Source organism: Polistes dominula, unplaced genomic scaffold (assembly GCF_049000335.1).
Source record: "Polistes dominula isolate Pdom_NZ unplaced genomic scaffold, Pdom_raw_medaka contig_73, whole genome shotgun sequence".
Taxonomy (NCBI): domain Eukaryota; kingdom Metazoa; phylum Arthropoda; class Insecta; order Hymenoptera; family Vespidae; genus Polistes; species Polistes dominula.
In genome coordinates, this window is record NW_028300951.1 from 4,311,761 (window position 1) to 4,327,833 (window position 16,073).

General features: G+C 26.3%; 4 protein-coding genes across 8 annotated transcripts in view; 1 reads left to right on the forward strand and 3 right to left on the reverse strand.

Moving 5' to 3' along the window:
• LOC107063997 (nephrin) overlaps positions 1-442 on the forward strand; it is a 133,681-nt gene extending 133,239 nt beyond the window's left edge. For both annotated transcript variants that reach the window (XM_015316229.2, XM_089172390.1), the window contains exon 15: positions 35-442. In XM_015316229.2, coding sequence (XP_015171715.1) covers positions 35-112 — 78 coding nt within the window. In that variant the 3' untranslated portion in view covers positions 113-442. The remainder of the gene's footprint in view (positions 1-34) is intronic.
• Positions 443-4,728: 4,286 nt separating this feature from the next.
• EMC4 (ER membrane protein complex subunit 4) lies at positions 4,729-6,063 on the reverse strand. The gene is made up of 3 exons (XM_015316230.2): positions 5,717-6,063; positions 5,093-5,364; positions 4,729-4,996 (listed from the first exon to the last, which is right to left on the reverse strand). The coding sequence occupies exons 1-3, from the start codon at positions 5,773-5,775 to the stop codon at positions 4,800-4,802; spliced, it is 528 nt and encodes a 175-aa protein (XP_015171716.1). The 5' UTR covers positions 5,776-6,063; the 3' UTR covers positions 4,729-4,799.
• Positions 6,064-6,357: 294 nt separating this feature from the next.
• On the reverse strand, positions 6,358-12,116 carry LOC107063931 (protein fem-1 homolog B). 2 transcript variants are annotated; one of them, XM_015316102.2, is made up of 11 exons: positions 11,421-12,114; positions 11,042-11,216; positions 9,911-10,128; positions 9,488-9,828; positions 9,242-9,402; positions 9,004-9,164; positions 8,774-8,917; positions 8,456-8,685; positions 8,255-8,371; positions 8,055-8,161; positions 6,358-7,038 (listed from the first exon to the last, which is right to left on the reverse strand). In XM_015316102.2, exons 1-11 carry the CDS (start codon positions 11,595-11,597, stop codon positions 6,881-6,883), a joined length of 1,989 nt encoding a protein of 662 aa, XP_015171588.1. In that variant the 5' UTR covers positions 11,598-12,114; the 3' UTR covers positions 6,358-6,880. The 2 variants fall into 2 exon arrangements, with proteins under 2 accessions (XP_015171588.1, XP_089028128.1); XM_089172002.1 differs by lacking the exon at positions 6,358-7,038 and adding an exon at positions 7,049-7,382 and having other exon boundaries at positions 11,421-12,116.
• Positions 12,117-12,825: 709 nt separating this feature from the next.
• Rheb (Ras homolog enriched in brain) lies at positions 12,826-16,054 on the reverse strand. 3 transcript variants are annotated; one of them, XM_015316111.2, is made up of 7 exons: positions 15,805-16,053; positions 15,125-15,187; positions 14,919-15,037; positions 14,674-14,745; positions 14,343-14,550; positions 14,137-14,266; positions 12,826-14,032 (listed from the first exon to the last, which is right to left on the reverse strand). In XM_015316111.2, the coding sequence occupies exons 3-7, from the start codon at positions 14,965-14,967 to the stop codon at positions 13,943-13,945; spliced, it is 549 nt and encodes a 182-aa protein (XP_015171597.1). In that variant the 5' UTR covers positions 14,968-15,037; positions 15,125-15,187; positions 15,805-16,053; the 3' UTR covers positions 12,826-13,942. The 3 variants fall into 3 exon arrangements, with proteins under 3 accessions (XP_015171597.1, XP_089028133.1, XP_015171596.1); XM_089172007.1 differs by lacking the exon at positions 15,125-15,187 and having other exon boundaries at positions 14,919-14,968; positions 15,805-16,054; XM_015316110.2 differs by lacking the exon at positions 15,125-15,187 and having other exon boundaries at positions 15,805-16,052.
• Positions 16,055-16,073: the final 19 nt, after the last annotated feature.

Here is a 16,073-nt window from a genome sequence, read left to right on the forward strand (position 1 = left end):
AAAATTATATACGTATGGTCTATCTTGTTTCCAGACCTTTTATAGTCTTCAGAGGCCACATCGTTACTCCGAAAGTATGAGAAATACGGCGATACAGGAAAGTTGCATTTAAGAAGAAAATTTCACAGAATCGTACATTAAGTAACTAAGTGGCTTATTGATACTGCCAAAACACGATTCGTGAAATATGAATTTCCCGTACGGAGCCCGATCATCGAATCACGTCCAGCAGGGTAAACGGATTTTCCGATATATAAATGGATTCCGAAGTTAAAAATAAAAAGAAAGAAAAAAGTCGACGAGAGAGGTGAAGACAAGTGGAAAATACCAAATCATGCTTACAACATGTTGTACACGTTCGACCGTACGAAAACATTTATAACCATTCACTATGCATTTGTAAATATTGTATATAAATAAAAAACACATCAATTTCGTGTTACGACCGAGATGCCTATATTTGATTAACCCAATTTTCTTTTTTATCGCTTATTTAAAAAGAATAATAATGTTATTGTCTTGTTAAATTATTATACTTTTGTTTTGTTATTATAAAAATCTAGATATATTTGAAAATATTTCTGAAATATGATCATCAAAATGATAATAATACTACTCATGTAGTATCATGTACGTTCAAAATCGGTAGTAAAATATTTTAACGAATATTTCAAAAGGAGATCGTTATCCGGGAAAGCTTTGTCGCACGACAAACGATGTAATTTAAGAAACCAAACGTCGCATATCCGTAGAAAGATTCCACAGTCGTCACCGCTAAAATGTGGGACGAGAAAAGTACAAGATTTATCTTGGCCTCCTTTCGTAACGATCTTTGTTTCAGGGCGCGTAAATCTTCGCGTTGTTAGATACATTTCGCGAGACATCGTGGCGAGCCCTTCACTTCCTCTTTCATGACTCCTCGGCCTCATTTCGCTCGTATTCATCCTTATTTTTTTCCTATCTCTTCCCTGTTTCGTTCTCATTCCTAGCAAATGGCCTACCCCAAGTTATTCCTAACTAGGTAATATACCTCGATCGGAACACGTAATCGGACATCCGAACTTTTTCGACCATTTTTTATTTTTTTTTTTGTCAAATTTTTGAACGCTAAAAAGCCATACGTACGATCGTTATTTCAAACTTTTCCAACTCGTTAGCAAAACTTTTATAACGAACTTTTATTACGATAAATCGACTCGCATTCTTAAATAAATACGATTAAGAGAATTGGAGAAAAGTTTCTGACAAAAAAAAAACTATTTTAAATATTATTAACAAAAATTGATTTTTGATTAGAGTATCATTATATAATACTATGCAATTAATGCTATTTAATCAAGATTCAAGAATGAACAAATAAATAGGTATATTTTCCTCATTTCAAAAATAGTATATAAAGTATATACCTACATAACTACATGTATTACTATATATCTAATATGTAGAATCATAAGTCATAGATACGTAGATACTTGGAAGTAATGCTTACGATATTGAACGATAAAAAAGAAAGAAAGAAGAGCAGAGAAAAGTAGCGGATGGTAAATGGCTGAGAAAGAGGACTTTACTTGTGGCGCTTTACCTACGAGCTACGTGCAGACGTTCCGAGAATCCCCTTAACGTCTTCGCAGGCTGAAACTTTTATGATTTCACGTTCGAGCACGCCCGTTTACGATCCACGAGTAGAAACGAACGAGCGTGGAATTTCCATGTAGAACTGCAACACTGTAGCTGCTTTTACCGGTTGCATATACCCTTGTCTAAACCGCACGAGAATCTTACCTTCTTTCGAGAAATCAACCAACCGATTTAACCGCCAACCAAAAATCTCGTCTCTTTCTATCGACTTTCTCCTCGTATACTTTAAGATACCGGATAAAGCAGGAAACATTTGAGAAATATAACCTTTCTCAAATCCTCGAATACCCACCCATCCGCTTTAGAATAAAACTTTTGCTTTTTCGTTTACTACCTTACTTACTTCACGCAAATTAGCACGCTTTTACTTTTTATAAGTCTTTTTAAGGTCTTTTCTTTTCTTCTAGCATCTATATTCTTTTCTAACTAATACGCTTTTCTTTCTTTTTCGTTTCATCCTAATGCAGGAACTTTTTTCGTACAATTGCAAATGCATCCTCGTGAATAATGATTACGCTTTGCTTACCGAAAGCACCATTTTTCCTGCTCTTTTTTTTTCGTCGAGAGCAACACAGACAAATAACTATAAAAATATCTAATTTACTTATTGTAAAGCTTAGAGGACCATCGTTACAACAAAAAATTCTGATAAAATTCTGATAATTTTACGAATAAGATATTATTCGTAAACTGATATGTTTTTCTCACGTTTAATTTTATATCGAACTCAGTACTTAAATATTTAATTTCAAACAGGTAACAAAATTATAAGTATATTTAAAAAGCATTTAAAACTTGACACGAACCTACATACATTACAAACAAGATGGATCGATTTACTGAGTAAATGTTCTAAATATCCTCCCTCCACCTTATATCTATATAATTATCTCATTATTATTTTCATTAATAATATATAATATACTTTACTAAAATCATTACAAATTAATATATACATACATTCATTTTAATTTTATATGGTAATATTCTTATAATAATGAAAATACAATTTCTCAATGGAACAGCTAATAATGAGAAATATATTCAGCTATGCCTTAAAAAAGAGAACGTTTTCAACATTTAATGAAAAGCTATCTCCTAAATCTTCTAAACAAAAATTATACACCTACGACACAGTATACAATCACTGAATCATCTTTATTAAAAAAATAAATAAATTTAAAAATAGTATTGGTTTTATATGAATTACCTTACAAATACAACAAATAACATTGCTAACTAATAGTAAAAAAGCAATACATTCCTATTACTTCTTTGCTAATCACGAAAGCACTTTCTAGATTCCTTTATTACCATTTTCAGATAAAAAATGATGTTATTGACAATCGATCGAAAAGAAACATACAAAAGATATAAAATATGTTAATAAATACTGATTTTTACCGATATTGCTACAGCACCACGAAAAGAAGTTCCTGATAAAGCAAGTTAGAAGTGAAACCTTCAAATAAACAAGTTTCGATAATAATTTATTATGTAATATTATTATAATATTATTTATACTTTTAATTTGTAATTATTTATTTAATTATTAATTTAATTATAAAAATGCGTTCCTGTATTAATGCAACCTTCCGGACACATTTTGAAAATGTTGCTTGCGAGCGCCATCTGTTGAAAAGGAATTTTTTCTGCCCGAAAAATAGGCAACCCGTCATACATACGTGTATAAAGAGTTTTGACTGAAAAAAAATTCTGTTCCATTAGATGGCGCTCGCAAGCAACATTTTCAAAGTGTGTCTGGAAGGTTGCATTAATACAGGCGCGCATTTTTATAATTAAATTAATAATTAAATAAATAATTACAAATGAAAAGTACAAATAATATTATAATAATATTATATACTAGATTATCCTCGAAACTTGTTTATTTGAAGGTTTTATTTCTAACTTGTATGATATGCACACATGATTTTTTTTTATTTTATAGCTATTGTACTTAATATTATACATATTATACAGTATTATGCAATCTAAATTATCTCGGTTCTATATCTTGTCTAACTCAATGTTTCAAAGATTTGAGAAATTGAGTTAAGCCTACTAACCTAATAGACTACAAAAAACACCGATGTAATAAGTAGCGATATGGTAGAGACCTATATTACCCTGTTATTGTAGTTCATAATTTGTCCAAACTTTTCTCTAATCTTACGTATGCACAAAAAGTGATAACCAAACTTAATAAAAAATATTTATTATTATTTTAGTCCTTTTATGTAGTTTTATATGAAACAAATAAATTAACCAATCAATTCGCGGTAAAAGGATCACGTGATTAATCGATTTCGGGTTTACTACAATAAGATTCGATAATGCGCCATCTATTAAAACTCGTTTTGTTAATAGTGAAGTAAACCAAGAGCACAAGTAATTTTATGAATGTTTTTTTTTAGTTAAGAATAAAGATAAACATTTCTTTAAACTATATTCTTGTTAATATAGCCATAATTAAAAAGAAAACTTAACAATTCGAAGAAATTATCATTTGATATAAATATTTGTGAGACTACAGTGTAGATAGTAATAAAAGTATCAAAAGACTTTAGAAGATATCAAGTGTTTTTTATTCACATATGATAAAATACTCATTCCCAAAATGTTGAAAGCTTTAGTACGTTGTATATAATTACAATATCATTTAAATGCATTAACTATTATAATAAATATTAATTATTTTTTCAGATAAGTTTTGGCCTTGGTGTCTATACTGGATTATATTTAAATCAGAATTATGAAGTATGATAGCAATTAATATAAAATATAATTATCCAATGAATAATAACCAGCATTGATATTATATATTATATTAAAATGATTTAAAATTATTTTATTTAACATTGTAGATTCCAAAAGTAGATGATCCATCTAAGATACTAGAGAGATTAAAAGAAATTGCCGATGATTATAGGAAGAAATAAACTTAATATTAGCAAATATACTATATGCTAAACATAACAATATGTAATATTGGTAATTCATAATAATATAGATATATCTGTATAGATATAAACTTATCTTTTTTTATAAATACTTTTGAATCATGCTATATTAAATAAATTACTTAAATAAGACTAATAGATTATTTATTTAAATAAACATTTTAAAATTACAATATTATTTTGCATATGTATGTAATATTAGATATATATAAATCCTCCACCGGAATATTCTACTCTTGCTTGTGGTTCTACAAATGCCAGCCAATCCGACGCGTGTGTTGGTAATAAACCCATAGATTGACATTTATATAATGCTAAAGCGATGTTTACTAATTGTCCAAAAAAGTAAACAAATTTTTGACCAAATGCGTGTGTTCCTTCTATTACCTTAAATGCTACAAATATACATACAATGTAATGTATATATGCTAACATTTATCTTTATTAAAAGTAATTAGTTTATTTCCTATTATATTTCTTAAAAAACTTACTTTGTTGTAATGTGAAGAGCGCTTTGACTGGCCTAATAATTAACATACCAACCATCATAATAGGAAATATGGAAATAGAATTACCAGCCATATACATTATAAATAAATTCATTGGAACTTGCTTGAGAGGTCCCAAAGCTAAATCCCATGATTTTTTAATTATTAAATGATTTGAATCTGTTTCTCTGAGATATTCTACGCTTTGAAATAATGCTACTGAAGGAGTATAACCTGGAGGTGATGGTATATCCGTATTTTTCTCCTGTTTATTCCTGGTAACGTATCAAGGTATATGTTCATTAATTTATTAAGAAATTAAAACATTTGCTAAAATATCTAATTCAAAATAATAATAAAAAAGACAATTTATCTATGTCTTCATTACTTTCCCTTTTACAGGTTTGAGGACATTTAAAAAAACGTAAATATAAAAATGTCATCAAATAAAATATTTATACTTTCCAAACGTAATCACTATTATTCTTATTCTAAAAATGAATAAAATATAAAGAAAAAATAGAATAAAGTTGAGAATTTATCTTAAAATTGTATGATTTACATTGTCATGTACTATATATTATTATTCGTAATAAAAAATATAAATCGAAAAATTAGGTTACATACTTGTGAGAAAAGTCTAATGCCCATTTAGACTTTTTAAAATTCTGTTTGGTAGTTGCCATTATTTCTTATTATCTTTATCAAATGTTAAAATATCCTTAGTAAAATAGAATATAATTAATTTATAATTAAATAACCTATAGAATGATAGAACGTAAAGTTCAATTGATAACAAATGGTAGTAAACTATAGAACAACCATTACATATGAGTACATTGATTGGACAACTGATGTATTTATATAAACTGAACTATCATCGTGATACGAATTAATATAATAAATTTAAAATACACATTCACATTTAATCTCTTAATGATATTTCAATATAAAACTTTACGCAGTTACATTATTTGAAATAAACAGAAATAAAAGTAAAGATATTGCTTCAACTTGCAATTGAATGCAAGGTCAGTTTCCATGAACTAAATCTAGTCCTTAACAAATATTTCTTACATATTAAACCTCAATTTTGTATTTATATATACATGTATATATTAATTTATATAATAATTATATTAATATATGAAATCTATTAATCGTTTCAATATATATATATATATATATATACAATTATAGACTACAGACTATAGACTAGATATATATATATATAGACATATATTTTTAGGAAGAAAAATAATGAATCATTATTTAGAAATATGCTTATGATTTATTTATTGTCAAGTAACAAAATTTAATTTGTATAATTTAATAAATATTAATTTAGCATTACTGCACAAATGCTATTATTATTATAAACAATATTACTAATCTATTTTACATTCATTGGACTTTACCATCATTATATGAAATCATACACAAAAACCGTGATAATTTCACAGTATAATCTAGTTTTATATAAAGAAAAAAATGCTTATTTATAAATATTTCTCTCCAATTAGTTATTTTAGTGAGCGTATGCATAAATTACTGCATAATTTAACTGTTATTTATCACTTTATTCAATTTTACTGTAACGTTAAATGTAACTTGTCAAATAAAAGAATAGAAGAAAAAAGTCCAAATATAAGAACGGATATACAGGAGGTTTCCATGATATATGTAAATGTGGATTCATTAATAACACCAACTTCCAATATTTAGTTGGAATATCTTGCATTATTTTATACAATTTGTTCACACGATAAATCAGAGAGATCAAATAATAAATCAGCCTTGATTAAGACCAGGTCCATGTAATTCTATAAAACTTTCCAAGATACGTGGTACATGGCCACAATAAGATAAGTTATATGTTTTCACCGCTTTTGCTGCCATACATTTTAAAGACAATTTTGTATGAGTACGCAGTAATATTTCGGCCACACCTAAAGAAAAATTATAAATATTTTCTAATATAATAGATATATATAACATATTAAAGAAAAAGAACAAAATATAGAATAACAAATAATAGGAATATAAAAGTAGATAAGCAAGAATGTAAGAGTAGAATAGAAGGTAATAACTAATCAATATAAAATAATATAAAAACAATATGATGGTTGCGGTGATTCTCACTGCTGCTTCAAGTATTCGATGTTACTCTCAATGCTTTCAGTAATACACTGTTCTTAGGTTTCACTGGCTAGCCTGTCCCTGGGCAGTCCTTTTCTATGATACTTTCTATATACATAAGATACATCATAGGATGGCCTATCGTAGGCTATGCCTAAAATAAACACGGACAAGGGTTTTATGATTTCTAAATGCATCAATACTTAACAATAGGACAGACTACCCTTGTGCGCACTTAATAACAGAGAGAGTCTTTATCTCTCAGATATCCTCTTAATTTTTTCGAATTTCTAAGAATAGTATAAACGATAAAGAAAAGGACGTTGTTTTTTGAATATCTTACAGAGCAATATAGTAAAAAATGGTGTTAAAGATAGCCAGAAACTAAAAATTTTAGCAAGGGTAAGATATGGAAATGTTTACATCGGAAATAAATACTGATTAGATGTAAACTAATAAGATAATATATCTAAGATATAATAGATGTAAACGAATAGAATATATAACTTTAGAGTCAGGGACCTTAGAACATTTAATAAATATCTGTGATAAAATGAAATCAAAATTTACATTAGAATATCTACTAGATCAATTAGGAACTCCAGGAATAATAGAGTTGTTAAGAAATATAGTTTAAAAAACGAAAGAAAATAGGAACGCTTATTGTAAGTTTAGGAGTAAGCATGAAAGCAGTATGAGAGTTGTAATAGTTTATATTATATAAAGTGATATTTTTAGTCTATTTATATATTAAATTTATACATAATTAATAGCTGTTAAAATTATTGTATTATTCATGCACAATAGTACTTTGAGAATAACATACCCGTTGCTACAGATTCATATGGAGTCTTTCCATTACTATTTACAGCATCTATATGTGCACCAGCCTCAATTAATTCCATAATTATCAAATAAAGTGTCATAAAATCACTAATAACAATATAAATTAATGAATCAGTTTTTAAGACAATTGTATAATAAAAAAATATAATATTTTATATATATATATATATATAATCGTACTTGGTAACTCTCCTATAGCAAACAATAACATGAAGTGGAGTATTTCTTTCGTCATCCATTGCATTAACATTTGCACCACATTGTATTAATAACTTAGCTGTATCTGCACATGGAAATCTATAAAATACAATATTCGAATTATTTAATAAGTAATTAATCATCTTTCTAATTAAATATATTACTGTATAAAAGAAAACTTACTTGCACACATCATCGGTATGAAAATCATCAACCGGTGTTTCAGAATTAACAGCAAGATGCAGAAATGTTTGACCATCCCTCATTTTAACTTTTAATGCACATAATTTGTGTACCAAATAACGAGCTTTAGAAACGTCAGCTTCGTTATAATATTTTTCATTTAATGTTATTAACTTACTTAAAATTGTTAAAATATATAAAGTTGTCGTAATGTTTGATTCCATCTCTTCCTAAATAGATAACTTTAGATTTACATAAGTGCTTTAAATTGAAATAATTAAGAAAAATAAATTAATTAATTACTTTTGTTATACCTACCATATATTGATCAATGCCATCTATGGGATCTGGATTTTGTATTTTATTTTTATTACGTCCCAATTCTGTAACACATGCTTCTAATACATTTATAACTTGAGAAAAATCAGGATCTACTCCAACATGAATCATTTGAGAAAAAACCTATAAATTATTAAGAAGTTTACATTTCATATATTCTAAATATTATTTTCTAATAGATGTCCATCTGTCTATTTAAATTCACCAACCTGTGCAAATCGAAGAAGATCTTTCACAGCAGATATATTATGTAATTGTCTTAATTTTAAGGCATGAAGCCATAAATCAATACATCTATCAAACCTTGCATTATCTGCAAAAACAGCACCCCTAAATATTATAGGATGTGGTAATTCTGGACTGTCAGGTCCTATAATATAAATATTTATTTAACATCATTATTTTCAGAAAATGAAATATATATATATATATTTTTTTTTTAATTACCCAGTATTCTTTCTCGAATTGCAAGAGATTCCATATGAAGCGAATTGGGATTATTCTTAATATTTTCTAATTTTTCTAATGTATCACATTCTCTCCAATGTTCATATGCTTTCACTGTTTCACCTAATTCTTTATGTACAATATCATTAGGATCGCTATATCTATAGTTATACATAAAAAAATAATAAATTAAATTGAAAAGAAATAAATTTTGGAAAAGGTCGGATTAAAAAATATTTTATATACCTTAACTCCATTGCTTTATGTAAATATGTATATGCTAATGTCAAGTTGTACAAATCTTTGTCATTTGCGTAAGATGCCCCAAGTAATTCATAAGCATCAATTACTTCTCTTTTCGTTACCTCTGTACGAGCTGCTAAAAACTCTACTACGGATGTACACGTTCGTTCAGCAGCAGCTATCAGAGGAGTCATACCACTGACATTTTTTGTTATTTTTGTACCATAACTTAATAATTCAGAAACTATTTGTGTATGACCACACTCAGCTGCAAAATGTAACGCTGTTCTACCACAAAGTGCTTTTTCATTAGGGTCTGCATTATTTTTTAAAAGGAAATTAACCTGCAGCATACGTATGCATAATATGTAACACATTGGTATTTATGAATTATGTAATTTAAATTATTTATTAAAATATACTAACCACATCCAAATGTCCATTGTTTGCTGCAATCATCAAACAGGTATTATTGAATTTATTAGATATATGTATGTTTGCACCATGGTCTATTAAATATTTAACAATATCCAACCGTCCTTCAAAACATGCAGCTCGAAGAGGAGTTGAATTAGTCTTTGTCGGATGATTCACATCTGCTCCAGCTTTAACAAGAGTTTTAACAGTTTTCAAATGACCTGCCCCTGAAAAATGAAATATATAATAATTAATTTTTTTCAGCTTATTAGAATGCGTTTATATTTGTGTTAAACTTTTTGTTATTAATAAAGAAATTGAATAAAGCAGAGAGAAAAAAGTTTTGGTTATATTGAAATATATTAATCAAGATTAAAGTATTATCATACCTTCTTGAATACAATAACACCCTATGACTTCATCAATAGAGCCTTTCAGACAGCGGCTTCAACTAATTACTTGCAAAAAGCCATTTAAGTGCTTTCAGGAAGTATCGTTTGCCATGTTTTCCCATTTTTATCCTGAAACTGTACAGTATGCTACATTGGGTGAACATAGAAAAAAAAGGATAATAAATAAAACATTTAATAAAAAATGCCACGATTTGTTATAACAATATACTTTTATCGTTTAATAATATGTAAAAATAAAAAAAAACTTTATTTTATATATATTTATGCATGTGTGCATCACAATATTAAAGGAATAATACTTAAAAATATATCTATGAGAAATATCACCGTTATATTGTGCAAAATCATATATATGTGGCATTAATTTATATTATTGTATTTATAGCTGTAAAATATATAGTATACTGTACAATGTTTCAGTAATAAATGGAAAAATCAGGGCTTCTACGTACTTGTTAAATTTAAATTTAAATAAATGTATGAAAAGTTATTTATCAGTTAATAAAACGATCAAACTTTTTTTTATACTCTTGCATTATAATATTTAGTTCGATAATAGAAATTAATTATTAAGTGTATTTATTATATGTTGATTAATTAGTTAAAAAAATTTATATATATATATATATATACATATATATATATATTTACAAACTTTCTACGATCACTGAAATTTACAATAATATAAATAGAAATTAATGAAATATTAAATGATACAATATAATACCTGCAGCACACCAAAGGGCAGTTGCTCCATCAATAACATATCCATCAAATTTGACAATTCCTTCTTGTTCAAGGTCAGGCTTAAATTTATCAATTAATGTCTTGACAACCCTGACATGTCCATATCGTGCTGCGATTATTAACAATGTACACTTTTGTCCATCTTCCAAAACTTTCTATAATTGTTTTGTTAAAATAATCATCAAAGTTATTATTACATATAGATGATTTAGAATATATAGAACATATATTTATTAATAATTTCATTATTCCATAAATAAAGATATATAATGAAATATTAGAATTTTTATGATATATACGTATATACACTTTATGAACATTTATAATCATTATTTGGATAAAATATTATAAACATATACCTGATTAATAAGATAATCAATTTTTCCTGGTGGTTTATCACTAAGAAGACCATATAATACAATAGCCATTCCATCTCGTGCAGCGTAATATAGTCTTGTAATCAAAGATAAAGAAATTTCAGTATCTTCTTGTGCAATCTCAGTAGAACTCATGTTCGTTAATTTTTTAGAACTCATTAAACCTAATTTGTTTTTTCCTTTCTAATAATGTAATTAAAATATCACTGGAGTTATTCTTTTTTTTTCTTTTTTCTTTTCTTAACAACGTAGAACCGTAACCTCAAAGCTCCTACGATTGTTTCTGTTTATGAGAAGAATCAACGCACAAGAGAAATACATGGATTAGTTCTACACAGTAAAACTATTTTAAGAACCGTTACACACAAAAATATATCGATCCTAATGTTATAAAAATAGCGATGACTTGCACTTTTGCGATAGAGAATTGGTTTCTCTTTTAACAAAGACCTGATTTGTTGATTGTAAAATAATACACATTAGTACTCATGTTACGCATTAACATTTAAATCCTCGCGAAAACAGAGTACTTAATATTATTTTATTTACTCATTGATATTATTTTAAATATTTGTCGTGCATTCATTTGTTCATTTTCGCGAAAAATTTCATTTAAATGACGCGTTGAAGATTATTTTGAAAATTCCTTCTCAACGTCACCCTTACCACCCGCGACTACTACACGCTCTCTGTACAACACATGTAATGACGCATTAGTCTCTTCTGTTATTTCTTTCTTTTTTTATTTAATCTTCAAATGAAGATACTGCTGGAATGCGTGAAAGATATCTTCAACAACCTGCAATATTTTTGAATTTATTTATTTATTATATATTTTATTAACATTTGTAATGTTCGTTAATAATAATATTTTAAATTACATATACAGCTCTACTCAAATCTACGTTGGTCCATATTTTAAGAATAAAATGTTCGATGTTATGTGTATACATGTTTGTACATGTGTATGCAGTTTTTATATTTATTTTTTATTTATTTTTTTTTTTATTATATATAGTCTGTATAATTTCTTGTATGTATGACTAAATTAAAAAAAAAAATCACAAAAGAATACATAAAACTGAGATAGATAAAATATCACAATGTTATATTATAATTAAGAGATAAATCTTATTATTGAATCAATTTAAAATTAATGAAACATGTTTTTTTCATTATTCTTTTCATTAATAAATACTATCACATATGGAATAACTTGGATATATATCGAATATGAAAGATTGAAATTATTAAGTTTTTAATATATTATCGCATATAAATATATGAAAAAGGTAAGAAAAATAAAATAATAATGTAACTTTGATAAATTTAATATAATGCAAATGATTTAAGAAAACAAGAGAAGGTATTAGTAATACAATCATGCTATAAAACTATTTAAGAATGTTTATTCTTAATTATACCGTGAAATTAGCATGTATAATACACATATATTAAATCCGTTAATAGTACTATGCAATTAATATATATTGAAATAATATGAAATATAACTATTTATCTATGTTATCAAGGATTCTACACAAATCACAAATATATATATATATATATATATGACAATATAATTTACAATTCAACTTGATAAAGCACTGGTTTCGATATAGCACTCAAATATGAAAATCAAGAGCGTGTAAAAATAATAATAGCGATTTATATATCATCTTGCATGAATTTTTAAACAAGAAAATTGCAATCATGTATACAATACTCCATTCAAACAAGAATCTTATATTGTAGGAACACTTTCGGCCAATAAATGTACATAATTACAAATTATGAACATACATTGTGTTATGTACATCCATAATTACAATTAATTTGTTAAATTAAAAGTCAATAATTATTAAAATTGACTGACAAAATTATTTGACTACTTTTGCAGTTAAATGTTAATAAATTTCTTTATGGCCAAAGTTAAATTATTTGATAATTTAGTAATAGATTATTACTATGCAAAACAAATAGTATTTCTTTATTTTAAAAAGAATATTTATCGATAATTCTACCAGAATATTTGGTACCTTTACAGATGTCTATTAAGTAAATATTTTCATTTATTTGCAATTTTTCTTTTCTTTTTTTTTTTTTAATACCTGTGCATTGCAATTATTGTAAGAGATTATACTAATACATAAAAATAAAATATATTTGAACATATTGTGAAAGTTTGCGTGATTATTAAATTACTTATCATTCGAAACTGAAGATCAGTTTATCATGAATTAGTATTAAATGATAAACTATGACCCATCAAATTAATATCTTTGTACATATTTTGATATATGTTTTAACATGTTATTTTAAAAATAGATAATTTCTTAGTGTGTTCTACTCGTACAACACATAAGAAATGATGATCATGTTAAATGCATCATCATATACTTGATCGTTTAATTTATAATTAACAAGTCTATGAAAATGCATTTTAATAAGTTTAATACGTTAATGTTATACTCTACAGCGATAATTCTAACTAGCTACCTGGCTCAAGAAATAACACAACTTGATTTTTCTTGTACATTTCCATCAGCCTTTTCAATTTCAATCAATAATGTGTGAAAAATATCGGCAACGGACTGAAAAATATGAAATAAATTAGAAGGGGCAAAGAAAAAATAATATGAGTAATTTATACTAAATAGAATGTTTTAAATAATTATATGACATTAAATAAACATACCTCATTTTGTTTAGCACTAGTTTCTAAAAATGCTGCATGCCAAGCATCTGCTAACTGTTTACCTTGTGCAGTTGTTATCATTCTGTCTACGTATAAATCAGTTTTATTGCCGACTAGTACGATTGGAACACTAGAATCATTATTATTATTATTACTTATAGAAAAACATTGTTATCATTATTTCATGTACAAAAATATTTACGTACTGGACTTTTCCTGTAATGTCAAGTAGCTTATCATAAATAATTTGTACAACTTCAAAACTTTTAGCACTGGTTATACTATAAACCAAAACATAACCATGGATATCCATTGAATATTGAGTTGGAAATATGCTATATTCATCTTGACCCGCAGTATCCACTAATTTAACTTCATAATCTTGGCTATTAACTCGTGTACTTTTAGTAAATGCTATAACAAACAAAATTTCAGATTACACAAGCGTGCACATACATATGCATACATACATAAGCGTACTGTTAATTTATAAAAGAAATTTAAACGAAGATAAATCGTTATATAGATATTTCTTACTATTTTCTATCGTAGGGTCATATGAATCCACGAACTGTCCTTCGACAAATTGTATGCTCAACGACGACTTGCCTGCAAGATTAAATGACCATATTATTCTAAAATTTTATTAAAAAATTAAATTAAATGTAATGTATATTAAATAAATTATCAAAATTATTTCTATACCAATATATAATTAAAATTATGCATCAATATAGTTAATTAACATTTTGTAAAAAGAATATAATCTCTTTTTCTCGTACCTACTGATCTATAGCCCATAATAGCTATTTTCCTCTGTTTGGGTGGCATTCTTTAGCATTTACAAACAGAAATATATTATATATTTTTTGTAAAAAAAAGTGCATGCTCCGGTTAAAACCTGAAAACATAATATAGAATTTTTTGAGTTAAAGTATACGTATTTAGATTTAAACAACTTGTTTCTAAATCTTCATTAATCTCTTACTTTCATAATATATCTAGAAATACTTAGTTCATTTTCCATACTTTTAATTTCTGCACTTTTGACCTAAGATTAATGCAATAATTAATATAATGTTATTAAGTCTAATGACGAAGCAATTTTTGAAGTATTTAATCTCTTTTCCATTCGATTTTTTTGTAGTTATTTTTTTCTAATTTCTCGCAATCTTCTTCAGTTATAAAAATTAGTAATACATACAAGTCCTAATACAAACATAAATATTGTTGAAATATTTTAATCTTTTAAAATTCATTAAAGGATAAACTATAGATAATTTGACATTAACAATTTATCATAAATATTGAATAATATTTTTCCTAGATCATAAAATTAATTAATTAAATATTACTCTCCTTTTATTGTCATATTTCTATAACTAACTTATAAATAATAGAGATGTATTATAAAAGTATATTTATATGTATATGTATATGTTATTAAAAGTTAGAAGTATGATGCGATTATAAATCTTGTTCATATGGGATAACAACAATGTGATAGAAAATAAAATCTATGCATGCGTGAAAAACAATATCGATTTATTACTTTATTTGATAAAATAATGATTTCAAGGATAACATAAACATGACTGAGCTGTATATAAATCTCTGTCTATATAGTATTAAATATACTTAAAGATATTTTATAAAAAAGAAACGTACTTAAGTTAATAATATTTCCATACAACTACCAATCTTCATTAATTAAAGATGTGTACCATTTATCCTATAATGAAAAAAAAACTACACACATGTCATACGCACTGACGCACAATAAACAATATTACTTTTCTTATTTAGTTTACTACTACGCATAGTTTAACATACTACTCAACATGAAAGAAAGATTGTATTAAGTATGCTTTACACTTTTCGACACGTTATGTATCTAAAGACTTCCGCCATATTTTTGATACGTTGACTCGTATATA

Bases quoted from the DNA above. Each gene is read 5' to 3' on its own strand.
- LOC107063931 (XM_015316102.2), bottom strand. From the start codon at position 11,597: ATGAGTTCTAAAAAATTAACGAACATGAGTTCTACTGAGATTGCACAA. The intron at 10,129-11,041 runs GTATTATATTGT...TTCATTTTTCAG, and splicing joins TGCCCTTTGGTGTGCTGCAG to GGGCAGGTCATTTGAAAACT. The intron at 8,372-8,455 runs GTAAGTTTTCTT...TGTATTTTATAG, and splicing joins CATACCGATGATGTGTGCAA to ATTTCCATGTGCAGATACAG.
- EMC4 (XM_015316230.2), bottom strand. From the start codon at position 5,775: ATGGCAACTACCAAACAGAATTTTAAAAAGTCTAAATGGGCATTAGAC. The intron at 5,365-5,716 runs GTATGTAACCTA...ATACGTTACCAG, and splicing joins GCATTAGACTTTTCTCACAA to GAATAAACAGGAGAAAAATA. The intron at 4,997-5,092 runs GTAAGTTTTTTA...GTATATTTGTAG, and splicing joins GCTCTTCACATTACAACAAA to CATTTAAGGTAATAGAAGGA.
- Rheb (XM_089172007.1), bottom strand. From the start codon at position 14,967: ATGCCACCCAAACAGAGGAAAATAGCTATTATGGGCTATAGATCAGTA. The intron at 14,746-14,918 runs GTACGAGAAAAA...TTAATCTTGCAG, and splicing joins TATGGGCTATAGATCAGTAG to GCAAGTCGTCGTTGAGCATA. The intron at 14,267-14,342 runs GTACGTAAATAT...TAATGATTCTAG, and splicing joins GACATTACAGGAAAAGTCCA to TGTTCCAATCGTACTAGTCG.